Below are 27377 nucleotides of genomic sequence, written 5' to 3' on the forward strand. Positions count from 1 at the left end.
GCTGTGCCGCGCGGCAGCGAGCTAGGGGCCCGCGCCGGGAGGAGAAGGTGACATGTGGCCGCCGCCGCTGGCCTGGCTCCTGGCGGGCCTGCTGTTGGCTGTCCGTTGCCGGGAGGCTGCGGCGGCGGCGGCCCCTTCCCCCGACAGGGCCGCCGCCGCTTCCCCGCGCCCTACAGAGGTGGCCGGCGTGAGCGCCACGCGAAGCAGCAGCAGCCGCCTGGCCGAGGTGTCGGCGCCGCCCGAGCAGGGCCAGCTCATGACTCAGCGCGCTCTGTCCGTGCTGGTGCTGGCCAGCGCCGCCCTCATCGTCTACTTCGTGATCCGGACCGTCCGGTGAGAGCGCCGGCTGGCGCGCTGCCGCGGGGAGCGGGCCGTAGGGCGGCCGCTGCGGCCCCCTCCGGCCCTTCGGGGTGCGTCGCGCGCGCTGAGGGGGCGGGGTCGCGCCCTGCTCGCGCCAGCGGGTGGAGTAGCCGTGGAGTAGCCCCACGGTCCCGGGTCGGGGCCGGCGGGCAGGACCTATCCCCGCTGGCTGAGGCCTCTGTGAAACTCCTGGTGCTGCTTCCGCCTCGCATCTGGATGGAAAGGTGCAGTGATAGCCCTGATTAGTGCTGGGCCTTTCCTGGCTCCCTCCTGTTCTCTTCAAGTGGAGTTGTCACTACTAGTCAGTCCACCTGAATCTTGATTTTGTACATTTTGTGGGTTATTTTTGCCCCGTTGGCAAACTTCTGGCTCACTTAGCTACTAAATGTGCCCATATCTCCTTCTTTGTCACTAAACATCTTTCTTTTGTGCTTTCTGTTTAAGTAAACTTCTCTACTTCACACTTTCTAACAAAAGGGCCCTTACGAAGTTGGCACCTGCCGTTATATTTCTTATGGAATCTATTGACTGTATAAGTCTATGTGCTTTTAAAGTTAATTACAGTGTTTGTCACTGTGTTTTGTTGTCCTTGCAGTTTTACTTGCTCTCTGTCATGCTTCAACTGTGAACTCTTCTGGGCAAGGTCCAAATGTGTGATTATGTATAAAGCACATTCATTATGCAGCAAGTTCTTTATGTACTTTTCATTGTAGTTAGATGTAGTGGTGGTTGGTGCATCTACTCCCTTCATAATTTATTCCAGAAAGATAGCTGAAAGACAGTGGTCTGTGTGAGGCATGTACTAAGACATGCGGTCCAGGTAACCTAGGATGTCTTGAATGCGCCGTGGCTCCTACAGATCATTCTTGAGCAGCCTTCAATCTTGTGTTTTCAGAGCCATATGACTTTCATTGAAGATGGTGCCCTGAAAATACATATTATAAAAAATTTTGTGTAAACTGATACAACTTTGCTAATGTTGCTGACACTTAACATTTCTCTATGTAGGAGATGAATTTTGGATGGGAATGGTTATGTAAAGTACAGCAATGTCGCATCAGCTTTCTCAAATATGGCATTGCTGATGATCCAATTTCTCTCAGGAAACAAAAAAAAAACTTAATTTCATTTCTAGCTTTGTATAGAGACTTGTTTGAACAGCCTGATTATGGTTGGGCTGCTTGTGTCTCTGCTTCTCCTAATACATTTAGAAGTTTAGTTTGGGAGGTATTGGTTGTGACAACTGAAATGGGCAATCATAGGGTGGCAGAGGCTGACACGCAGCTCTAGTTTAATTTTCTGCTCATGGCAGGGCCATTTCCAGTAGGTTGCTCAGCTTTTGTACGTTTGAGTTTTAAGTATCTCTAATGATGCAGATTCTACAACCTCTCTGGGCCACAGGTTTCTGTGTTTTACCACTCTTTGAGTAGGAAAGTTTGTGTGTTTGTTTGTTTTCTGTTGGTGCTGTTACTGTTTTTTGGATTTCTCCAGTCACATTAGTGGAAAAGGTTTTTATTGTAGTGAAGCCTTAGTCTTTTCTAGATTCCATTGGATTGGAGGTCTTGCTTGCGCACACTTGTTCTGCTGCAATAGCTGATTCTGCCAATTTAAATATAAGTTTTTGGCTTTTATGGGTTTTAATTCTGGTATATATCAAACTCCTTTTATAACAGGTTTGCAAAGAATAAGGTATGAAACACCAGGATCATACAACCAATCCATTGGGGCTAGGAATAAGAGAAGGACACAGTGATACCTTGTTCAGTCTACTAGTGTAGTTGTATTGCCCTTTTTGCTTCTTAGTTTTGATACTTACATAAAATACCTTCTGTGTGTGATTGCCCTTCATGATGCACAGAAAGGCCAGATTTACAATTCATATGTCTTTTTTTTTTTTTTAATTGATTGTTTGTTTGTTTTCTTAACCTATTGCAGAAAAAGGTCTTATTCAGGAAGAGGCGCATGGCCTTAAATATTCAGTCTTTCTGAGATGATGGGAGAACAGGTGTAGCAGATGAGGTGAAATGGCCTTATTTTTTTTAGAGAAATCATGCTAAGTAAGGCATCCAAAATATGTTTATGTGAACTATGTGTCATGATTTTAATTTAAAACAAATTTCCAGGAAGTCACTTATAAGCCTTTGAAGGGTGATTGCTGAATGTCTTTCATAGGTGTGACAGATGTAGCTCACGCATGCTTTTTGCAGAAGAAAAGCTCAGTTAACTTCAAGAAAAACTTTATAGGAATACCTTTTGTAGTGGACATAGCTCATAGTTAGGAAAAAGTTATTTAGTTTAAAATGTGCGTTAGTGCAGAAAGTAAAGTAAATATACTGTATTTTATAAAACACAAGATATACAAAAACTTTAGCATGTAACTTTCCAAGCACTGGGTCAACTTTGGGACAGGTAAAACTTAGTTCTGTCACACAGACTATTACTGAAATCTTCATGATACTTTTGCTGTGCTGTGTTTCCTATAACTTACCCACCTATTTGAAAGTAGTCTGTCTTTGGAACCATTGAGCAAGAAAATCTGAGTTTCACTTTTGAGAAAGCATATACTGGCCCATAATTAAGACTTGTCTGTAGGTTGAGGTGATGGGAGAGCTGTGATTTCCTTGGTACATACTTCTCAGAATCTTCTAAAGTAGAAATTGTAGAAAGACACTTTACTTTAAAAGACAGGGTGATTAGCAATTGCTACTTTATTGAACTGATCTTGTTTAAAGTGTTTGTGACTTTCAGCAAGGGTAGTACCTTACACCTGGGCAGATTAAGATAGTGTAATACAGCTTGTTTGTTCTTCTCTTACGTAGGTGGAAATTACTACAGGAAAATGTCATTTTGTTCTAACATTTGTTTTTAGCATTTAGACATATTTAATGTTAAGCTTGCACTTTGCAGTAAGTATGCCATATATGATGTGTGTAATCATGATAGAAGTTCGATATATGTATTTTGAGTCCTGGTCAATCTTTTAATCTGAGTAATGCTGTTAGGTCAGTGCTGCTGTATTTATCAATCTTCTTTTAGGAAAAGGTATTGCTGATTATGATCCTAGAGTGGAACTTCACTCATGGCACTAGTACAGTATGGATTTATCCCAGCCTTTTAAATGTAATTTAAGTTTCTTGAATGTGCATGGAATGGAATCATGACAGTAGATGAGGAAGTTTTGAACTTTTTGGAAAGCATTTACAGACTTGATTAATACCACTAGCTTTTATCTGTGATTGTTAGAATTGAAATCCACCTGTTTGAGAAGAAAACAAAAAATCTATTTTCCTTTTGTTTGGCTAGGTTTTCCTCTAATGTATACAGTGTATTTTTTTCCTCTCTGGTAAAGTCTAAGGACGTAATAGGTTGTTTCAGGTTATGTTTACATCTCCTTTGTTCAGGTGTTCCTTAAAATGTTACTTGGTGGCTGTTTAAGTTACATCAGCTTATAAGCAACCATTATCCCGCAAATCCTACAATGCTACGTTCTACACAGAAAATACACAGAAGGCTCCTTGGAAAATATATTTCACACAATTATTATGCTAAATTCATTTTCTGGGTGGAATTAAGAGCAAGTATTGCTGTGCCTCTTTTACTTGGTATCAAATTTAGGTAAGAATTGTGTTTGAACTGTCACGTTGCTTGAAGGAAGTTTACCTCTTTTAATTGAAATAGTATATGACACTGAAAATATAGCAGTTTTGCAAGATACACACTATCACTGTGTTGTTACACAAAACTAAATCAGTGAGTTGTCAAGACTTTGTGTAAAAGTGAAAATTCTTTCATGTAAGATACCTTGCCCTATTACTTTTAGCTCTTTAATGGTTCTTCTGCCACTGCTTGGTGCAGATGTGTTCAGTAGAGGTTTGTATTTGGTACAGAAGATGAGCATTCAGAAAACTTAGACATTTAGTTGAGAATACCTTTTTGTATAAGGAGGTTCTGGGATTCAAGCTAATATTTAACTGCCATAGGTGAATGAGATTTTGAGATTTCTGTAAGCAGCCAGTTTTGGAATTGTGTCCCCCTGCAAAGAAGATCCCATGCTATGTAGTGACTGGTTTTTACCTTGCTCTGTGGAGTTTTTTTAACTCTTTCCACCCTCTCAAGTCCCTTGTAGTTTTATGTTTCTTTAGGCACTGGATATTCTTTTAACTTGACCTGTTGTTTTATTTCAGTTCTCATTTTCTTAGCATACTTTCTGCCTTGTGTGTGGGTTTGTTTGTGTTTTTTTACACAAATATTTATTAGTTTCTCTGATTAAGCTCTTGGTGTAACACTACTATCTATGCCATCTCTGATGTTAGTCAGATAATATCTGTTTTGGATTCCTCTACTACTGTTAGCTGTATTTGAGGAGAGGTTAGGGTTGAGCATGTAGAAATATAACATTAATTTTAAAAATACTTTTGAATTTAAATTTTATATTTTCATAACTTTATAATTTTAGACCCCAAGGTATCCTTAGTAACTACAAAGATAAAAAATTATATAGAAAACATTACTAGCTTTAATGAAATGGGGATTTTGTCCTAGGTTTTCTTCCTAACAGTCATAGGGTAAAAGGTTTTAAGTTAGTTTTTGTTAGCAGTGATTGACACTGCTCTAGTGTCATAGTTGTGACCACACATATATATTGCATAAGCATTTCCACTATTCTTTTAGTTTTAGTGTTTTGACTAATCTGTTTACTGACATCCAATCACAGGAGAGGAAAAGGATTTTTGCTTGGAAGCTAGCAGGGCTGATGGGTAGGGCTTTAAACTAGATTGGAAGGGGCAAGGGAGCAGTACCAGGCCAGTCAGTGATGAGCAGTGGGATGACACCAAAGCTTGAGGAGCTGTCTTACAGTGAGATTCCTCAGACTGCACCACAAGGTGAAGGGCACAATGAACCACAATTGAAGTGCTTCTACGCTAATGCACATAGCATGAGGAAAAGCAAGATGAACTAAAAGCCTTGGCCCAGTTCCCTGGGTATGATATAATTGACATTAGTGAAACCTGGTGTGAGATGGGTCCTGTGACTGGTGTGCCATGACAGATGGCTACAGGCTATTCAGAAGGGACAGGCAGGGTAGGAGAGGCAGGGGGGTGGCACTCTATGTAGTGGAGGGGCTGGAGTGCATGGAGCTGGCAGCTGGTCATGGCAAAGTTGAGAGCCTTTGGGTGAGGATTAAGGGTCAGACAAAGTGGATGTCGTCATGGGAGTCTACCATAGGCCACCCAGCCAGGACGACAACACTGATGAGTTATTCTTTAAAGAACTAAGCAAAGCCTCCAAGTCATCTGCCCTTGTCCTTATGGGGGACTTCAACTTGCCAGATGTCAACTGGGAATATCACACAGCTGGCACAAACAGGTCCAGAAGACTACTAAAGCATCTGGACAATAACTTCTTGTACAGGTACTAAGGCAACCAACCAGGAAAAGTGCCTTCCTAGATTTGATACTAACTAACAGAGAGGATCTTGTAGGTGAAGTGACAATTGGTGGCTGCCTTGGCCACAGTGGCCATGAAGCAGTCAGGTTCAAAATGTATACTAATAGGAGGAAAACTCACAGCAAGACCTCAACTTTGGATATGAGGAGAGCAGACTTAAGGTTGCTCAGAGAACTACTTAGGTTCTCTGTGAAGGAGCTTTTGAAGGTGCTGGGGTCCATCAGTGTTGGTTGCTTTTTAAGTACCATCTCCTAAAAGCACAGGACCAGGCAATTCCAAAATGTTGAAAATTTAGCAGGCAAGGCAAAAAGCCGGCTAGGCTGAGCAGGGATCTTCTTGAACTATGGTGAAAAAAGAAAGTATATGGTTAGTGGAAGCAAGGCCAGATGTTATGGGAGAACTACAGAGATGCTGCTTACCACTCTAGGGAGGAAATTTGTGTGGCCAAAGTTCAGTTAGAATTGAAGTTGGCCAGTACAGTGAGGGACAATAAAAAGGGCTTTTCAAATATGTTAATGGCAAAAGGCAAACCAGAAATAATGTTGGCCTATTACTTGATGAGCATGGTCACCTTATAAACAGGGACATAGACAAAGCTAGAATGTTTAATGCCTTCTTTGCCTTTGCCTTCAACACCAAAGATGGACTTGGGTCCCCCATAACTCTGGGCTAGAGAACCATGTGTCTTGCCCTGCTCGGTGGGGTGAGGGCAGAGTTAACTTTGTGCGGTAACCTGGACTAATGACTGTTACTTGAGAGGTTCAAATAAGTCACAGATTTACTAAAAACTCAGTGGAATTACAGTGAATGCGTGTAACTTAGAGTAATGGCAATTACTTGATGTTCAATAAAATAATGAATTTACTTAAAACTGTGCGGATTTACAGCAAATAGTGTCTTGGCAAAAGTTTGTAACTATATCATAAAACTTAGCAAGACTTCAACAAGACAAAAATGATATTACCCTTAAGTGCCCAGAAGAATAAACTTAGAAGGAAAGAGAAAAGAGAGAGAGAGAAAGATATGAGAAGAAAGGTAAGATTTCACCACTCATTGGTCCACAGATGGTCTGTGTAGCTCTGGTGGGGGGATGCGGTGAAACTTCAGGGTGATGGGTATGATCAGTCGCCAATAATGCTGTGCAGCCCATCACACCACACACACACACACACACACACACACACATGTCTGGAGTGAGGCATTTTTATGCTTTAGTCCATTTGCATGTGAGAGAGGAGAGGGTGGCTCATCTCTGCCCTCTGCTGTCTTTTCATGCTAATTAAGGAGATTGTTCCAGAAATAGATCGGTGGTCTTGCCAGTGGTCTCAAAAGTGCCTAGACGTGAATTGTTTTGTCCTCTAGGGGTAGGTAGCTGGTGGTTCATGATTCCTCCTAGTGATCAGTGATTGCTGAATAACCCTGCCTTGGTTCCAGCTCGCTTGACCAGGAATGAGGACTAGGACCTTCACAAACACTGCTAATTGTCTTGATCTCAAAAATGTATGCCTTTGTTTTGCAAGACCGTGAAGAAATAGACACAAGTGCTATCTCCACAGCACTTTATTGCTGTCAGAAGTTACAAAAAAAGGCATAACATATACCATTAATGGGTCCTTTGTTTTGCAAAGGATGAGGTGCACTTCAAGGCTGTCACACCATGGTTGCAAGAACAATAAACTCCCAGTCAGTCCAGAAATTGCATGGGATTTGCTGCTTCAGCTACATGCCTAAAAGTCTATGTACCCTGATATAATTCATCCAATGATACTTAAAGAGCTGACTGATGTCATAGCGAGAGCTCTCTCCCTGATTTTTCAACACTTCTGGGAGTCTGGAGAGGTCCCAATTGACTGGAAGCTGGCAAACAGTGTCCTAGTCTACAAGAAGGGCAACAGAGATGACCTTGGGAGCTACAGGCCTGTCAGCCTCACTACTCTGCCTCAAAATTATGAAGAAGATTATTCTGGGAACTACTGATAAACATCTGAATGGCAGTGCAATCATTGGTCCGATCCAGAACGGGTTCATGAGGGCAAAGTCCTGCTTGACCAACTTTCACTGGCAAGGTTACCCACCTTTTTGGCCAAGAGAAGTCTGTTGATGTGATCTTTTTGGATTTCAGTAAAGCCTTTGATACTGTCTCCCACAGTATCCTCCTGGACCATGTCCAGCATACATTTGGGTAAAGTGGGAGAGGTGTTGGCTGACAGGTCGGGCTTAAAGGCTTATAGTAAATGGGGTTATGTCGAGATGATGACCAGTCCAGAAGAGGTCTATGAAGTTGGTGAAGGGTTTGGAGGGAAGTCGTATGAGGAGCAGCTAAAGTGACTTGGTTTGTTCAGCCTGGAGAATAGGACACTAAGAGGAGACCTCATCGCTGTCTACAGCTTCCTTACAAGGGGAGGAGGAAGGGTAGGCACTGATCTTTTCTCTCTAGTGACTGATGACAGAACCCTAGGGAATGGCAGGAGTATGTGCCAGGGGAGGTTTAGGTTGAACATGAGGAAAATCTTCACCCAGAGGGTGGTGGACCACTGGAACAGGCTCCCCAGGGAGGTGTCACGGCCCCAAGCCTGACAGTATTCAAGAAGAGACTGGACAACACCCTCAGACACATGGTGTGAACTGTGGGGTTGTCATATGCAGAGACAGGAGTTGGATTCGATGACGGTCATGGGTCCCTTCCAACTCAGCATGTTCTATGATTCTTTCTATGTTGAGGACCAAAGGCTGGATGAAATGAAGGAAGAAAATGGAAGGAACTTTGTCTTGAACTGAAAGGTGAAATTTGCATCATTTTTATTAGCCTTAGCTTTAACCAATAAAGTTAGGTACTTGAAGTTGTGCTAAAGCACCTAGCAGCTGTTGTTTGAAACAGATTGTTGAAACAATCTGTTGTTTCAAATCATAGTTGAGGGTGGAGGAAATGATCATGCTGATTATTTCTTTTTATAATATCAGAAGTTGGAGCACTTTGAAGAAAGGTATTTTGTACTCTTCCCATCCTAACAAGGTTTAGTTTTCTTCTTAGTTGCAAAAGGGGGTCTAATTCACTGGAGTGTGGTCTAAACCAAGACTGGATGCTCCTGTGTGTTCTTTCAAATTTGCCTTGGCGTGAAAAGGTGAATGGTTTTCCAAGAAGCACATTAGAAATATTATTTAAGCACACCAGAGTTCAGGACAGAATCTGAAGCTGAAAGTCTCGATATCATATTTGATATCTCTTAGCAAGTAGTTAAAGTGATGCCTCACTGTGGAGCAGAGAGCTGATTATGCACAATCTAATAATAGTATAATATATTATACATAGTATGTTATACATAAATAATAATTTTTATTAATAGTTCTGAAATATCCATTATTGAAGTTCCTGAATTTTGTAAACACCTTTCCTAGGCACCAAGCTTGGGTTTGTATGTTCTGGAGTTTCTAAAAGGAAGGGCTACTATCACCTTTGAGTTTAGCACTAAATGCCTAGAAAGCAGATTTTTTTTTTTTTAAGTTAACTTTCAGGTAGCTGCTGTTTACTAGTATACAGAGTATACAGTAACTAAAAGTGCCTGTCAGCATTTTGTAAACAGATGTGTTTGTGTAGTTTTTGCTGAGGGGCTAGTGATCTGGATTCCTCATCCTTAACCTGAGCAAGGCATATTTGATGTATATAGAAATAGTTCTGTAAAGTCAAGTGGAATGTTTCAGTGTGCATGGGGTTTACATCAGACCCAGGCCCATGCAGAGAAGCCATGGCAAGTGAGAAAAGCAGATGCAGTCTGTTCATCTGTGATGCGTTCTGTGCTTTAATCCTGAAATGTGAATCACTGCCTCTTCCTTCCATGTTTTGTGAAGCATACAAGACATTGACTCTACAGGTTCTCTCTTGTTCCAAAGTGTAATTATAAACAGTGTTTTTGACTCGATAGCTATAAAAGACTTCACAAATTATAATAAAAGGTTTTGATGTCACTTGTGACTTGTGTTACATGGCTGCAATCGCTTTGTTGAGTTTGTCTCTGATTTGATCTGCTGTGCTATAGAGACACGTAAAACACATAAAGAATATGTAGCTAGACATTTTTTTCTCATTGTAGGATCTGCTAGAAGTAGCCTTTGCATGTATTTCTACCTAACTCTTGCATTTATCTACCACCTGTCTGTATAAGATTTTTGTATTCACGAGGGCAATTGCATACAAAACTATAGATGACTTTCTTATTATCCTTCATAATTTCATGTACACTTTTGACACTTAGAATTGTTCGACCTCCATATTTCATAAAGCTAAGTGTGTACACTTTACATATATTGATTTTTAAAATTTATGATAAGTACCAGTATAGATATATTTTAAAGGATGGTTTTCTTACATAGTTGCAATAGAAATTAGAGATTAATTTATAGAACTTAAATATTTTAAAATACATTTCAGGCTCAGAAGGCGAAACAGAAAAACCCGAAGATATGGAGTTTTGGATACAAACATAGAAAACATGGAACTGACCCCATTAGAGCAAGATGATGAGGATGACGATACAACACTGTTTGTTGCCAATCATCCTCGAAGGTTTGTATACAGAAGCCAAATGAACTTCTAGCAATAGAAGTGGAGGAGTATGGATGATAAGCAGTTTCACTGAGAAAGCTCACTACTGTGTTTCATATGCATGTAGTTGGAGAAGGGATGTCAAGATCACTTGCATTTTAAATGGGAAAGAATTTAGTGGGCAAGAAGATAAAAACCATTTGTCTTCAGCATGTGAGTTCCCGAGAAATGGAGAGGAAGGTAGGATATTTTTGTTACAAATACAGTGTGGTTGTTGAAGCTTATGTAAAAGCTGATGAATTTTACCTTTCTTTTTATCTTATTTTTTCTGTTTGATTTTTTTTTTGTTTTGGAGCCTCCTCAGTTTTTCCTGTGTATTCTCTCACATGAGTTCTGCTTCCAGCAGCTTCTTTCTGCTTTCTCATTGCTGAAGTAGTCAGCAGTTAGTTGATGATAATCCTGCACGAAGATTTAGATTTAGTACTGCTGCATAGACAGGTTCATATTCTTAAATCACTCTCTGAAACTATCTAGATACAGGAAAGTTTTGTTATATTTCCTTGCTGTCCTTACACTTAAATGATGATCAATTCAAAATTACTATTCACAATGATGATGATCAATTCAAAATTACTATTCTTACTCAGTTCTCTTAAAACTTTAAAAAGTTTTCCTGATTGAGTAATGCAATCACACTCACGGCACAAGCAAAGACATAGTAAAAGCTTTGATAGAATTGACATGAGGAATACTGTCAAGTTTCAGAGGAGACAAAATGATGAATTCTGCCAGTCACACTGTGAATCTGAATAAAAGTCTCAAGCAAAACAGTTCAACAAATGATGTGTCAAATTAATTAAAGTAGTGGAGTACTAAGTCAGATGTTCTGCTGTTTATTAGGAAACAACTTTGGATGCAATTCTGGAACTCGAAGCAAAAGGTTCCGTCTTTTTTTAACTTTGTCTCCTTAGGGGAAAGATTTGAGATTAAAGTCACTCTTTCCTTTTTCTCTCCCCCATGCATTAGAATAAATTACTTGGAATATCTCCACTTACCATTCCTCTGTATTAGAGAGTCATGTGACATGGTTACCACATGTTACTAGTCTTATTCCAGTATACATTATGTCTGTTACCTAATAGGTAGTTGTCATTATATCCAGGCATTCCCTCAGTGTCTTTCATAGATACTTTAATCTTGTTACTCCATATGCTTATAAGACTTTGAGGTATTTGATGACCAGCAAACATGATATTTCTCATAAATATTTATTTACAGGAATCTCAAGTAACCTTTTTACTAGGACATGATAATATGCCTAGTTATTGTTAACAAACAGTGTTATACAATTATACAGTATACAGTATTATACAATTAACAAGTGTTATGGACGTTACTTCATGCTCTTGTATGCTTATTTGGAGATTAAGCATGGTGCTTCAAGGAGCTGATTATGTCTCAAGAGCAATATTTTATCAAAAGGGACAATACAGAGGGCAGAAAAACTACGATATATTTGCCATCACAGAAACATGGTGTGACGACTCTCAGAACTGGAGTTGTGCATTAGATGGCTATAAACTCTTCAGAAGGGACAGGCAAGGAAGGAGAGGAGGTGGGGTAGCCCAGTATGTCAGGGAGTGTTTTGATTGTCTGGAGCTTGATGAGGGTGATTATAAGATTGAGTGTCTATGAGTGAGAATCAAGGGGAAGGACAACAAGGTGGGCTACCTGGTGTTAATAGACCACTCAAGCAGGATGAAGAGACAGATGCACATTTTGCAGGCATCTGGGAGAAGTCTCCCAGTCACTAGCTCTTGTTCTTATGGGGAACTTCAACCTACCAGATGTCTGCAGGAAGTACAATTCAGTGGAGAGGAAGCACTGTTAGTGAGCCTACTAGGGAAGTCGCCCCACTGGACCTGTTGTTTGTGAACAGAGAAGGACCTGTTGGTAACGTATCGGTTGGACGTTGCCTTGGGCATAGGGATCATGAAATGTCGGAGTTTTCTATTCTTGGAGAATATTCTTGGGGAAGAGCAGTGTGCAGAACTCATACCTTAGACTTCTGAAAGGCAGACTTTGATCTGTTTAGGAGGCTGGTTGGCAGAGTCCCTTGGGAGGCAGTGCTGATGGACAAAGGAGTCCAGGAAGGCTGGTCAGTCTTTATGAAGGAAATCTTAGAGGTGCAGGAGCAAGCTGTTCTCATGTGCTGAAAAGCGAGCCAGTGGGGAAGAAGGCCAGCCTGGCTGAATAGAGAGCTGCAGCTGGAACTTGGTGATAAAAGGAGAATTTATAACCTCTGGAAGAAGGGGCAGGCTACTCAAGAGGAATACAAGAATGCTGGTGAAGTTACGTAGGGACAAAATTATAAGGGCCAAAGCCCAGCTAGAGCTAAGCCTGGCTACTGCTGTAAAAGGCAAACAAGAAATGTTTCTGTAAGTATAATAGCAACAAAAGCAGGGCTAAGGAGAATCTCCATCCCCTGATGGATGCGGGGGGAAACACAGTGACAAAGGATGAGGGAAAGGCTGAGGTGCTAAATACCTTCTTCGCCTCAGTCTTTAATAGTCAGAACAGTTGTGCTCCAGGTACCCAGCCCCCTGAGCCAGAAGACAGGAATGGGGTGGAGAATGAAGAGCTAATAATCCAAGGGAAATGGTTACTGCTACACCACGTAGACACCCACAAGTCTATGGAGCCAGATGGGATCCGTCCAAGGATGCTGAGGGAGATGGTGGAGGTGATGACGAAGCCACTTTCCATTCTCTATCAGCAATCTTGGCTAACTGGGGAGGTTGCAGATGACTGGAAGTTGGCTAATGTGAATACCCATCTACAAGAAGGGACGGAAGAATGATCTGGGGAACTACAGACCTGTTAGTCTGTCCTTGGTGCTGGGGAAGGTCATGGAGCAGATCATCCTGAGTGCTATAACATGGCAGATGCAGCAAAACCATGCGATCAGGCCCAGTCAACATGGGTTTATGAAAGGCAAGTCCTGCTTGACCACCCTGGTCTCCTTTTGTGGCAAGATGACCCACCTAGTAGATGAGGCAAAGTACCCAAAGGTGTTGTGTCCTTAGACATCAGTAAAGCCTTTGACACCGTATCCCGCAGTATTCTCCTGGAGAGGCTGGCAGCTTGTGGCCTGGATGGGAGTACTCTTTGCTGGCTGAAGAACTGGATGGCTGGCCAGGTCCAAACACCTAGTGGTGAACGGAGCCAAATCTAGTTTGCAGACGGTCATGAGTGCTGTCCCCCAGAGCTCAGTATTGGGGCCAGTTCTATTTAATTTCTTTGTCAATTATCTGGATGGGGGGATTGCGGGCACCTTCAGTAAGTTTGCAGACAACACCAAATTGGGTGAGAGTGTTGATCTGCTGGATGGTAGGAAGTCCATACAGAGGGATCTGGACCAGCTGGATTGATGGGCAGAGGCCAGTTTTATGAGGTTCAACAAGGTGAAGTGCCGGGTCCTGCACTTGGGTCACAACAACCCCATGCAACAGTACACAAATCTGGGGAAAAGTGGCTGGAAAGCTGCCTTGTGGAAAAGGGCCTGGGAATGTTGATTGGCAGCCATCTGAATGTGAGCCAGCAGTGTGCCCAGGTGGCTAAAAAGGCCAAGAGCATCCTGGCTTGTGACAGGAATAGTGTGGCCACTAGAGAGGTGGTTGTGCCACTGTACTCACCACTAGTGAGGCTCCACCTTGAATACTGTGTTCAGTTTTTGGCTTCTCACTGTAGGAGAGACATTGAGGTATAAGAGAGAGTGCAGAGGAGGGCGATGAAGCTGGTGAGGGGTCTGAAGCACAAGTCTTATGAGGAGCAGTTGAGAGATCTAGGGCTGTTTAACCTGTTAGGAAAGGAGGCTGGAGGGAGACCTTATCACTCTTTGCAACTACCTGAAAGGAGGTTGTAGCATGGAGGGTGTTGATCTCTTCTCCCAAGTAGCAAGTGATAGGACAAGAGGAAATGGCCTCAAGTTCTGCCAGGCAAGGTTACTGTATACTAGCATAAACAAGATTGTATTTTTGAAGTCTGAAGCTGCAAAACCACTTCAAAGTGTCAACGTGATTTCTTCTGTTTCTCTAAACTTCTTTGCATTCCTTAAAACATAAGCAATAAAAACCCTAGAGGTAAGTTCACTAAAATGATGTCAAAGGCTTTCAGAAAGCAAATTTCTGATTTTTTTTTTTTCCCCTATACATTTCTACATACTTCAGTTTGAGGGAGAAAACTTTCCATTCAGGTGTTTTATTGTAGAAGTACCTAATATGGACAGTACTTTTAAATTGTTCCAAATCCATTTTGTGATCATATACTTGCGGTGTCTTACGGAATAACTGAATTATGTAAAGCGGATAGATAGTGTTTTTGTCTGGTTTACATAATTCAGTTATTTCATTCTTGGGTATTTAATGCTTGTCCCAGAAAGGATATATAAGGATGAAACAGTAGTAAAATTGTAAGAAAATGAATATGGTTTACGTAGAGCTCCTTATTTTTATCTTAATTTCCCCTTTTTGCCACAGACATGTTAGGGTGATGCTGGGGTGAATGAATTTATGCTTGTTAAATGCCTATCAATCTAAAGAGAAACCTGAGAACTTCTAAAATCTAAATAGGGCTGTATCAAGAACCCTATTTATATCTATCGTCGTTATTCAATCAGATAATATTCTGTTCATTTCCTTTCAAAATTTGCCTTGGAAACTCATACTCATTGAAGTAGTTGTCCTAGAGATTGCCCTACCTCTGGTCCCAGTATGGATTTTGTCAAATTATGTCCTAAAGTAATGTTTTTACCACTACTCTTTCTATATTCTGTGGTTGAAATTAACTTGCATTAAAGCAAACTCTTTGTAACTACAGACAGCAGGCTTTGAGCTGCTCTTGCCCTAAACTGTGATAACTACAAAAAAAAAAACCAAACCAACAAACACTGTTAGTGTTGTAGTTGGAAAACAAACAAACAAACAAACAAAAACCACATCAGAAAAAAACCCCTGTCCTTATTCCCAAAAACTCAGCCTCTCTTTAAAGTACTTAAAGTACTCTCTTCAAAGTACTACAGGAAATAATAATTTAGTTTAGGTATACTAGACAATTTGGAAGTATTTGAAAGCAGATTACTGATCCAGACCACATAAAAAATAGTCCTTTGGATGACAGACAGTACAAACAGTTCAAATACATTAATAGTGTTTAATTTAGCTGTTGGCATAAATTAAGCTATTTTAAGATAAAACAGGTATTTATTTTATTAGATACAGTTCCTCACACAGTGTGGTATCTTGTTGGTGAAAGAACTTCTCAAGTAGTATTTTATTTTAAAAGCTTCAGCTGAAAAGGCAATACCTGATGTTTTCATCATGTCCAAAGAGCCCAGAAAAAGTGGAGAGAAAATTGGCATGTCACATTTGAACATACCATAGTTTGGAGTAACTACATAGTGATGTAACTTGTGGCGTAGACATAGCTTTATTTCTGCCCTGAGGGGCTGCAAAATTACTTAAAATTTGATGGTTTTCACAGAGGAGATAATAATGTCGGCATCTTAGACAAACTGCAAGAAAAGTAATTGTATTTGAGTGACTGAGTGATCTAACCAAACTTAACTGCAACACATTTCTGATAACTTGCTGAGGAAGACTGACTAACCAGATCAAAAGTAATACTTTCAGAAGAGAGTAGCTGTAGATAATAAAGGAAAAAGGTGTTAGTGTTTCAAGATATCTCAGAAAGTAAGTGTTTAAATTATCGAAGTAATTATTTTGAGAAAACAAAGACTTCAGTTATGTATAGTCAATAATGTGAATATACTCCATTTATATGCATGTTGAGAGATCACTGTGTTCTCCTTTATGGGGAGAAGCTCTCAAAATTTTAAAAGTTACTTTTTTATCTTGAAACAGTGTTTGTGTGTAGGAAAACAGCAGTGCTGAATGATGTGAATGCACTCCAGAAATCTCTATGAAACACCCTGATAAAATGCTGTTCAAACTTTACAAAGCAAAGGCATTGATGGGAAGGAAGTTTGAAAACTAAGGTAGAGTACTTAAAAAAAAAATCCTTAGTTGGGAATGTATTTTTTCCAGTTAATTTCTTTTCCCTTGTTTCAACTAAGTCTTTTGTGTCTGCACTGAGGCTTAGAAATCAGTCTTCATGTCACTGCTTAACCAAGAATGACCAATGGGAGTACAAAATACCAAAGTAATCAAAGAATTGCTGAGGACAACTCAATGATAATGATAGTCACATAGTCTCAGTAGATGTCATTACACTTTATCCTGAGGTTTGCAGTAATTCAGAGATGTGGGCTTTTGTTTGTTTGGTTTGTTTGTTTGGTTTTTTTTAAGGTAGCATAAATATTCTGTCAGGCTTGGAGCAACTAATTAGGGAACAAAGAAAAAGGGCTTTTAATGGTCTTTTGAATTTAGTCCTTTGAGGACTGGGGTAGGGAGCAATTAGGCAGTCTGGACATCCATAAATCCATGGGTCAGGATGAGATGCACACGTGGTGCTGAGGGAGCTGGCTGAAGTCATTGCTGGACCACTCTCCATCATCTTTACCAAGTCTTGGGAAATGGGAGAGGTGCCTGAGGACTGGAGGAAAGCAGATGTCACTCCAGCCTTCAAAAAGGGCAAGAAAGAGGACCCAGGTAACTATAGACTGGTCAGCCTCACCTCCATCCCTGGGAAACTGATGGAATGACATCCTTGGTGCCGTCTCAAGGCATGTCAGGGATAAGAGGATCATTAGAGGCAGTCAGCATGGCTTCACCAAGGGGAGGTTGTGCTTGACCAGCCTCATTGACTTTTATGAGGACATAACAAGATGGATGGATGATGGCAGAGTGGTGGATGTCGTCTATCTTGACTTCAGTAAGGCATTTGACACAGTCTCCCACAGCATCCTTACAGCTAAACTAAGGGATTGCAGTGTGGATGACAAGTAGTGAGGCGGACTGCAAACTGGCTCAAGGAAAGAAACCAGAGAGTCTTGGTCAATGGGGTGGAGTCTAGTTGGAGGCCTGTACCTAGTGGAGTGCCTCAAGGGGTCAGTACTGAGGCCTGTGTTATTCAATATATTCATTAACGATTTGGATGAGGGAATAGAGTGTACTATCAGCAAGTTTGCTGATGACACGAAGCTGGGAGGAGTGGCTGACACACCAGGAGGTTGTGCTGCCATCCAGTGAGACCTGAACAGGCTGGAGAGTTGGGTGGGGAAAAATTTAATGAAATATAACAAGGGAAAGTGTAGAGTATTGCATCTGGGTAGCAACAACCCCAGGTTCCAGTGTAAGTTGGGGAATGACTGATTAGAGAGCAGTGTATGGGAAAGGGACCTGGGGGTCCTGGAGGCCAGCAGGATGACCATGAAGCAGCACTGTGCCCCTGTGGCCAGGAAGGCCAATGGGGTGTATTACAAGGGGGGTGGTTAGTAGGTCCAGAGAGATTATCCTTCCCCTCTTCTCTGCCCTGGTGAGACCACATCTGGAATATTGTGTCCAGTTCTGGGCCCCTCAGTTCAAGAAGGACAGGGAACTGCTGGAGAGAGTCCAGTACAGGGCAACAAAGATGATGGAGTGGAGCATCTCCCTTAAGAGGAAAGGCCGAGGGAGCTGGTTCTCTTTAGCTTGGAGAAGAGGAGACTGGGGGGTGACCTTATTAAATTTTACAAATATGTAAAGGGTGAGTGTCACGAGGATGAAGCCAGGCTCTTCTCGGTGACAACCAATGGTAGGACAAGAGGTAGTGGGTTCAAAGTGGAACACAAGAGGTTCCACTTAAATTTGAGAAGAAACTTCTTCTCAGTGAGGGTAACAGAACACTGGAACAGGCTGACCAGGGAGGTTGTGGAGTGTCCTACTCTGGAGACATTCAAAACCTGCCCGGACGCCTTCCTGTGTAACCTCATCTAGGTATTCCTGCTCTGGCGGGGAGATTGGACTAGATGATCTTTCGAGGTCCCGTCCAATCCCTAACATTCTGTCATTTGTTAATTAATTCACAGTTGCAGTTTTGCCTGAGTACAGTCAACAATCAGCTTATTCAGTTCATCAGATTCTTACCTTCATAACTCATAATGGAGGGCACTAAAAAACTAAATGCAGTTATAAGAGTTTGTGATCTATGTGTTCAAGTGCATTCATACACGTTTGTTATAGGCACTAAATTATGTAACTATTGTTCTGTATAGCAAATAGTTGTGTTTTTTTCCTTCTTTCTGTATGACCTGTTAATAGACTGCAGTAGTATCCACTCTGCTTTCATTTTTCTTAGCTAAAAGTCAAACCTTTTTTAAGGTTATAATCTAGGCATATGTGAGAAACCCCTATAGACTTGTTTTGGATTAGCTGGTAAGCGTATCTGAGTCTTTCCAAAGCTAGTCAGAGAAACTGACTTATTTCCTAAAATCAGCATATTGATGTTAGTATGCTAATGTGCTGATATGGTTATTACTTGAGTGTTGCTGTTTTCTTTCAGAGCCATACGGAAAAAAGTTCACAGTGCCTTCTGTTGTAACATATGTGCACTTTAAGTGTACTCCCACCATTGTAGCTAGTCTCTGTGCCTCTTCAGTTTGGGGCAGCTTGCCTGGATGGGATGTTTTAGCCATTTTGTTCCATAGCATACTATTACATGTTGAAGTTTGAAAGTCTAACTTTTGGGCTCTCACCATTCAGCTGTACCTGCATGTCAACTGAAGTATGGTATCCTAATATCACATCTTTGTTTTTCAAAGGTGTATCACACTAATAGTTTACAATCAATCCTCATTAAATCACTTTATACACAAACTACTTGCTGTACTGCAAGGCACAAAGAAAAGCAGTTATTCTGTTTTTGATAGCATTCCAGTTATGGAATGCTACTGGAGTTCGAATAGGAACTCAGGAGCCTTGGAAGTTTAAAAATATATCCAATGTGGTGAAAACCCAGGTTTTTGTAAGTGAGCTGTCTGTTTGGGAAGTCTAAATAAATGGAGTTTTGTGGCACTTTGCTTCCCAGTAATATGGTAACTATGAGGTTTTACAGGCAAATTTAATAATAAAATGTTACATCTCATTTTCTTGGTCATGTTTGAGCTTCAAAAATGTAGGCTAAGGTTCTCCTTGAAACAGGGCATTTCAGATTAATGCATCCATTTCTTCTGTTGTAGAGAAATACGTGCCTTTCAGTGAAAGAACTTAATCTTAGAACCAGAGAAGGAGACTGCTTCATGGGAGGAATAAGAAGCAAGAGGGTATGCAAGTTGGGGGGACTAATTTAATTTGTGTATATTATGGTATCCTTAACTTGTTACAATAAATACTGTACCAATTTGTTGTACATATTTGTATATAGAGGATTCTAAATGTAAAGCCTACAGACCGAGTGCACTGGATTGAAAACCCATTTGGAAGGGTATTTTTTGCTTGTTATACGTCTTTTGTGCCACGAGTGTGGTGTACACTTTTTCTGCAGTAATCTGGAATGTTAAAAGTTTTTTTTTTTTTTCCTGATATTAAATTGTAAGTAAATGTACCTTCTGTAGACTTCTCAGGATTGTTGGAACTTGATTTTAGTTGAGGAGATTCTTTATCCTTTACAAATAAAAAGTTGAACTACTACCGTTTATGTTGAGACTTTTAAAAATGGAATTAACATGTTTTTAAACACTGTTTACAGTGTTCCTAGCATTTAGCATGATACTTCAACACTATGGATTTTAAGGATACTAGCATAACCTTGTAAAATGCAGTACTGCAATATCTTCTTGCTGCTAAGACTACTGGTTACATTTGCTGAGTCAATTTTTTGTGAGGTCCATCTTCAGATTGTATGGACAGATGTTCACCGACTTCATGGTGCTACTGGTGTAGTCCATGTGGTGTCTGTCTTCAGGCCTATAGTGAAGCAGATATAAGGCTTTGGGAAGCCTTTTTTACTTTTGCACTCTTTGAACAATCTAGGTCAAATACTAAATTTGCTGTAACTCTAAAATGAAAAAGAGACATCAGAAGCAGGTGTTACTACGAAATGAGTGGTAATTTTTACATGAAGGTAGTTGTCATCCAGTGCTTACATTTATTTTTTTAGTTAGTTCCATAAAAATTAATGGAACAAGCTTTAAGACCTGGAAGACCTAATTTTTAAAAAAATATGTGGTTTCCACAGGAATCTTAAAAATGCAGACAAAATATTCAAATTCCAGTTCATTAAAATTACTGTGTAAATATATTGCTGATTATGTATATATATATTATCAAGGCAAACTTGCTATAGCAGTACTGTGGGCCCTGGCTTTGTTTCTTGAAATTTCATGTGTTATGGGCTATGGGGAAAGAGGTGTTATCTTTCCTGATTCTTTAGTCCTCTCTTGGTGTTTGAACAAAACTGGAATGCCTTATCTGTCTTTGAGTTTATTATTACTATCTCTTCGGTGATGGGATGGGGAGGGGATGCACTGTAGATTTTTTTTTTTTTTACCATGTACTATCCAATGTTGTATTGAAAACTAATTACTTGCCCTAGTAACAACTCAGATGAGGCCTGAAGTAATTAATAGCAAATCAGCCTTCCAAGGTAATTTCTATCTACATTTGCCCATGTGCTGCACACAACTTGGAAATATATTGTACTTACAATAAATGCAAGTCTTTATTTTGCTGCTTCTTTTGTGTCGAACTTTTTTTGCCCATATTTAAAGACAAAATTGAAATGAAAGCACTGATTCTTGGAGAAGCTTAACTGGGGAATCTAGAGACATAGTGAAGACTAACTGTGACATAGGCTGCAGGTGAGAGAACAAAAATTAATGGAAAGCAGAGCATGTTTCTTCTGTGTATAAATATGTATAATCATTGTTAAAACTAAACATAATTGCAATCTTTCTTTAGATTTAAATTTTTCTAGTAGTGCCACATGTTGGCCCTAGCAGTAGAGACTGTCTTCCTGACATCCTAAAATTAGTTGTTTTCATTTTGTAGAATCTTTCTAGGCTTAGAACTGAGTACGTTCTCAGGAGCTGTTATGCTTGCTAAGCATAGTTTCTTGAACTCAAGTTGTTAGAAACACTGGAAAAGCCTCAAGACTGTTGGATAAAGTGCCCTTTAGCTGAATGTTGCTCATTATACTCTAAAAGTATTATGTAATGCAATATGCAAGTACGTAACCAGTTGGCTCTTCAGGACTGCCCTGAGTAATGATAAGATTTTTTTTTTCTTTGCATGCTGGCTTTATTCCAGCATCCAGGCTTGTGCAACTCTGTAAATAAATATCGTCTCTGTGTGTTAATTTGGCTCATTTGTATGCACACCAGGTAAATCTGTTTTTGGGACAACAGCACTACTGATGATGTTGTTTCAAGTTCTTAACTGATAAAGTGCTGCAGAATTGACTCAGATCTCTCAGGAGTACTGTCCTCTGAGTTTTTTATTTGATTTTTCTCTGTCTGCTGTTGCTCATGTGTTCCAAGTAGCTTGCACTCTCTTTAGCTTGCATCTTGCAGCATTCTTACTTTAAGAAATCTGCTCATTTTACTATATCTTAAAGAGATCATCAGGCAGGATGGTTAAGTTCAGGTTTTTATTAAGGTATATATATATATGTATATATATATAAAGATTAGCTTCTTAAATAATGAAATATTTTGAGTGTAGTTTCCTGCTTGTTTCTGTTGGAAGAGTATGAGCCAAAAGGCACATGCTTCTGGCATAAGCCCTTTGGATGCTTCTAGCAGTATGCTTTGCACAATATACGGTATGTATAATGTTTTTATAAATGGTGAGGACACAGGAATCAAATTTCCATTAAGTAAGTTCACTGATGATACTAAACTAGCTGTGTACTCCCTCGGGGATAGAGAGGCCTTACAGAGAGATTATGGATAGAGTATAGAGCTGGGCAATAACTAATCATATGAAATTTAAGAAGAGCAAGTGCTGGCTTGTGCACCTGGGTCAGGGTAGTCCTGGTTATGCATACAAGTTGGGGGACGAGAGGCTGGAGAGCAACCCAGTGGATAAACATCTGGGGTTTTGGGTTGATGGCAAGTTAAATATCAGTTAGCAATGTACCCTGGCAGCCAGATGGGTGAACTGTGTCCTGGGGTGCATCAAGCACACCATAGCTAGTGATCAAGGGAGGTCATTGTCCCTGTCTACCTCACAGAGATGGGTACAGCCCTACCTCAAGTAATGTGTGTGGTTTTGGGCACCTCAATGTAAGAAGTACAGTGAAATATTAGAGTGTGTGTAGAGAAGGGTGACCAAGATTGCAAAAGGGCAAGACTTAAATGAATGGCTGTGGTTGCTTGGTTTGTTCAGCTTAGAGAAGGCTGAGGGGGTGACCTCATTGCAATCTACCACTTCCTCAAGGAAGGCAGCAGAGGAGGAGATATGGATCTCTGGTGACTGGTGGTAGTATTATCCCAAAATCAGGGTTCTTTACCTGGTGTGCAGGCAGCTGAATATACACAGAGAGCCAAAATATCGTTTTATTATGAGATTAAACAGTGTCGGTGCTAGGTCATAAAAACCCAAAGCTAACACATCTTCTTCACATTACCTACATCATTTACACTTTTGATTTTGGTTAATACATCCCAATGTTTCCACTCCCCTTTCCAGAATTGGTTAGTAATTTACATATGGTTACACAATCATTTTCTTGTACCATGCATGCTCACAGGTTGGGGTCTTCACTTGAGCAGGGGTCTTCATTCCTGTGGGTGTGATTTTTAGTATTATAATGAGCAAAGTTAACCTAAAGGGCGCTCTGTCTGACAGTCTCAAGATATATGTTAAACAAACTCAGATAATTACATGTGTTCCAGGATGCTCAAACTGCAAGGACAGGAGCTCCTGATAAGGAGTTCTTCAAATCACTCTTATATTTGTTTAAGGAGCAGGCTGACCTGTTACTGGTCCACTGCTTGCATATCCTTAGGTTAGCAATTGTTGCCAGGATTTATGTATCCTTAGGTCAGTAACTGCTGACAGAAGTCATTCTTTTAATTGGTAAGGACTACAATAGGACACAAGGAAATCAATGAAGCTGCATCATGAGAAGTTCAGATTGACCATTAGGAAAAGGTTCTTCGCTGCAAGGGTGGTCTGTCACTGAAACAGGTTCCCCAGGGAAGAGGTCACAACACCAAGCCTGTCAGAGTTCAAGGAGCATCTGGACAATGCTCATATGGTTTAGTTTTAAGTGGTCCTGTGAGGAGCAGGGAGTTGGACTTGATGATCCTTATGGGTCCCTTCCAACTTGAGATATTCTATGATTTGCTTCTGTTTTAGTTCAATAATAGTAATAATCCCAGACATTAATGTGCTGTGCTCTGCCTTCCAGTTTCTATATGCAGTAAATTGCCTCTGTAGACTTAATGTGATGTGAATTGGCACAGTACCATTTAAGTCACGTTTTCCTGAGTCCTTGCATACTGTTCAGACTTTGATTTAATGCAAAATTAAGGCTTGAGATTGCAAAGGTGTTTACTGAGAGTGAGGGAGGAGTAGGTGGAGCTGAACATAAAGCTGGGATTGAAGGTATGGACAGAAGAGGATGGAGGAACCATGACCATAGCATGGGGTGAAGGAAGGCAGATGCTGCTGACTCTGGGCATCTCCCCAGGAGGGGAAAGAAAAGCAACTGGAGGAGACAATGGGAACATGGAGTGCACGAGGAGGAACAAGTGACAGGATGAAAGGAAACGGCCTCAAGTTGTGTCAGGAGAGGTTTAGGTTGGATCTTGGGAATGATTTCTTCCCGGAAGGGTTGTCGGGCATTGGAACAGGCTGCCCAGAGAAGTGGTTGAGTCACCATCTCTGGAGGGGTTTAACAAATGCAGAGATCAGTTTCTTAGGGACATGGGTTAGTGCCAGCGCTGGGTTAACAATGGTACTCAATGATCTTGAGAGTCTGTTCCAACCACAATGATTCTGTGATTCTCTATATGACAAGGGCATAGTCTGAGGTTGAATGCAAAAGTTAATGCCAAAGATATTTTTGAACTGTTATTCCAAAAAGGCACTTTATTGATCTTCCCTGAGCCTCATTCAGTTTATTAGAAACAAAGATTCATTAATTATATCATCAGAAAACCCAGTCCATAAAGATAGAGGATGAAACAATACACATACTCACCCAAAGGTTTTGTTGTTCATGTTCTAAAGTCATTGTCAGTTCAACAGCTATCCAACAGGATTGTGTGTTGTACAAAGAATTACTAATTTCTAATAAACAAACTCTTTATTCTTTTCACAACTTTTTCTTAAAAATCTGGCAAAAAGGCTTGTAATTAAGGTAAATGGTATCACGGATTACTTAATTCAAAAGCCTATATGCCACAAATGTTTCGAAATATGGGGATTCCACTGAGGAAGTGCGCTATATTTGTACTGATCTTGTTCTCTTGAACTTGCCTTGGTCACTGTCCAAGAAAAGATGCATGGCTAGGTGGATTTCTATTCAGACCAAATACAGGTATACTGATACTGTGCTCTGATAGAGGCATCTCCTCTTTCTAAACACAGAGAACATCATTTTTTTAAGATGTACATTAAACCTACTGATCAAAGCAGGAACAAGTATACTGACATTGTCGTGATGTTTCTCCAAGTTAGTCTTACGCATGGAATCATAGAATAGTTTGAGTTGGAAGGGACCTTCAAAGGTCATCTTGTCCAGCCCTCCCTACAAATAACAGGGACATCTTCAACTAGTTCAGGTTGCTCAGACCCCATCCTGCCTGGCCTGGAATGTCTCCAGGGATGACCATCTGAGACAGGTGCATCTACCACCTCTCTCGGCAACCTGTTCTAGTATTTTACCATCCTCCTTGTACAAAATGTCTTCCTCATGTCTAACCTTAATCTCCTCTCTTCTAGTTTAAAATCATTACCCTTGTCCTGGCATAGCATACCCATATAAAAAGTCTGTCAGCACTCTTCTTATAGGCTCCTTTTGAGTACTGAAAGACTGCAATAAGGTCTCCCCGGAGCTTTCTCTTCTTGGGCTCGAACTCTTCCAGCCTGAAGTAGCCTTCCAAGTATGCAGATTATTTAGGTAAATTGAAAAATCTAGTTCAAAACTTAGCTATCCTTTCTAGTAGAGTGGTTTGTAATTTTGTTTTTCCTAATATGTAACCTAAATGTACTTTTTAGTAATTTAAAGCATGTAACACTTAAGCTGTCGTGAATGGCAGAAAGAGCTTGGTTCTGTTGCAGGTCTGCCAATTGATTTTAGATCACTGTATATCCCTTCAGTCTTGGCTAAACAAAGCACCCTCCATTTTTTTCGTAGTGCTCTTATGGTGTAGATATGTAATACCTTTAATTCTGGAAATGAACTGGCTGATTCACACGCTCCATAAACTGCAGTGTTGAAAGGACTGTGGATGGTGTTTATGGAATGACAGATATGGAAAGTATGTGTGAGACATCCTTGTACATGGCCCACCTATCCTTATCACTGCAAAACATCACTGCCTTTTAAAAAAAAAATATTGAAAGAACTTACAGAGGATCAGCTGTCTGCACACTTATCTCTCTGTGTGGTTGCTAGCACAATGTAGAAGTTTCAATCTACCCCAGTAGTGTTGAAGTGAAAGTTTTTGATTAAAGTTTGCTTAAGCTTACTAAATTATGTATAATCTTGAAACTTCTACATGCATGTTGTATTTAGGTATGTGGCAATGCTGGACCATGCAAAGAAACCAAGCCAGGAGTAAGCCATCTTAAGTACTGAAAGGAGCTTATCTGCATCAGCTCAGAACTCTTTTTTGGCCTGTTTAACATGCCTATTTCTTATCCAAGTCAACTTATTTGGTTGGACCAGATATTTGTGAAGTGCTGTATTATGCCATGTAGATTTAGTTCTCAGCAGTAGTTACACCTGCTTTTTCCTACTGAAGCAACACTTGCCCTTAATAATGTATGCATCTTACCTGAGTGCAGCATGAATGTTTGATTTTTTTTTTTTTTTTTCTGCTTTTACAGATGTCAAAATAACAGTTGAGGCTTCCCCTTAGGTACAATTTTCTCCTATATGACGTGGAAGGGTATGATCTGAAGTCCTGTTGCTGTCCTGAGCTGTTAGCTCAGTGATTGGAGACTAACATGTAACATCAGTGATTTGCATTCAGTTCATTTTCTGAACTTTACATAAGAAATATGAAATAAACACCTTTTTCCTTCATCTCGTACCCATATCAAAGATAAGAACTTACATTTTCAGTTTTAGTACTCTAAATAAGTTTTATTGATTTAGGGCCTTAGATTTTGTAGCAGCATCAGAACTATTCGATACTAGAAAGTAAACATGCAGAAAATAGGGTTCTAAATAAAATATTAGTAACTACACATCTGTTCTACATCTGCAAGCAGAATGGAGGTTCTAGAGACTGTTCAATCTGCCTAGAAACTGACAGCATTCATATTCCTAGAGGTGCTATGAGAGCGGGGCTAATTAGCCTGAGCAGCTGTGGTGCTTCTGGCTCTGATGTTATGTGGTCTCTACTAACATAATACAGGAATATCTTAGCTCCAGTGTGCAATATTGATGTAACTGAAGTGTTTATAGTCTTCTGGATATAAATAGCAGAGAGTGATTAGGATTTTAATAGATTACCTTGGCAACTCTAGGTGTCCTTCAGAAAAACCCTTATGTTCACTTGTGTTGATGTAAGTTCCAAGAAAAAGAAAGCTGAACTAGGATATATGAAAAGCTTGCTAAAACATGTTGTTCTTTGTTTTGCTTTTTGAATACAAACTGTGTTCTTGATGCAGATATGTCTGTCTTCAGTACCTACGGAATGGAAATATTTTCCTGGATTTCAAACACTGTAGATGCTGTTCTGCCCATGTGCATGGCTAGAAACTACAACTCAAATCAGAAGGAAAATTGTTTGTAATGTTTCCAATTTAAAAATGAAAATAAAAAATTCCCATGTTGGATTCAGTTTTGTCTTCTTTCTAAAATCATGGTAGGGCAAAATTCTGTTTAAAAAATTGTTTCCATTTGGCCCTGG

At 40.3% G+C, this 27377-nt stretch overlaps 1 protein-coding gene across 3 annotated transcripts; it reads left to right on the forward strand.

Moving 5' to 3' along the window:
* On the forward strand, positions 1-27377 carry FAM174A (family with sequence similarity 174 member A). Of its 3 annotated transcripts, none has more exons than XM_080362814.1 (4): positions 1-333; positions 10235-10369; positions 10476-10588; positions 27136-27377. In XM_080362814.1, exons 1-4 carry the CDS (start codon positions 53-55, stop codon positions 27258-27260), a joined length of 654 nt encoding a protein of 217 aa, XP_080218940.1. In that variant the 5' UTR covers positions 1-52; the 3' UTR covers positions 27261-27377. The 3 variants fall into 3 exon arrangements, with proteins under 3 accessions (XP_080218940.1, XP_080218941.1, XP_080218942.1); XM_080362815.1 differs by lacking the exon at positions 27136-27377 and adding an exon at positions 19524-21145; XM_080362816.1 differs by lacking the exons at positions 10476-10588; positions 27136-27377 and adding an exon at positions 19524-21145.

The sequence above is a fragment of the Nesoenas mayeri genome (genome assembly GCF_963082525.1).
Source record: "Nesoenas mayeri genome assembly, chromosome: Z".
In the NCBI taxonomy this organism is placed as follows: domain Eukaryota; kingdom Metazoa; phylum Chordata; class Aves; order Columbiformes; family Columbidae; genus Nesoenas; species Nesoenas mayeri.

Coding starts and splice junctions, on each gene's coding strand:
- FAM174A (XM_080362814.1), top strand. CDS start 53: ATGTGGCCGCCGCCGCTGGCCTGGCTCCTGGCGGGCCTGCTGTTGGCT. Junction 334..10,234: donor TTCGTGATCCGGACCGTCCG/GTGAGAGCGCCG, acceptor AATACATTTCAG/GCTCAGAAGGCGAAACAGAA. Junction 10,370..10,475: donor GTTGCCAATCATCCTCGAAG/GTTTGTATACAG, acceptor ATATGCATGTAG/TTGGAGAAGGGATGTCAAGA.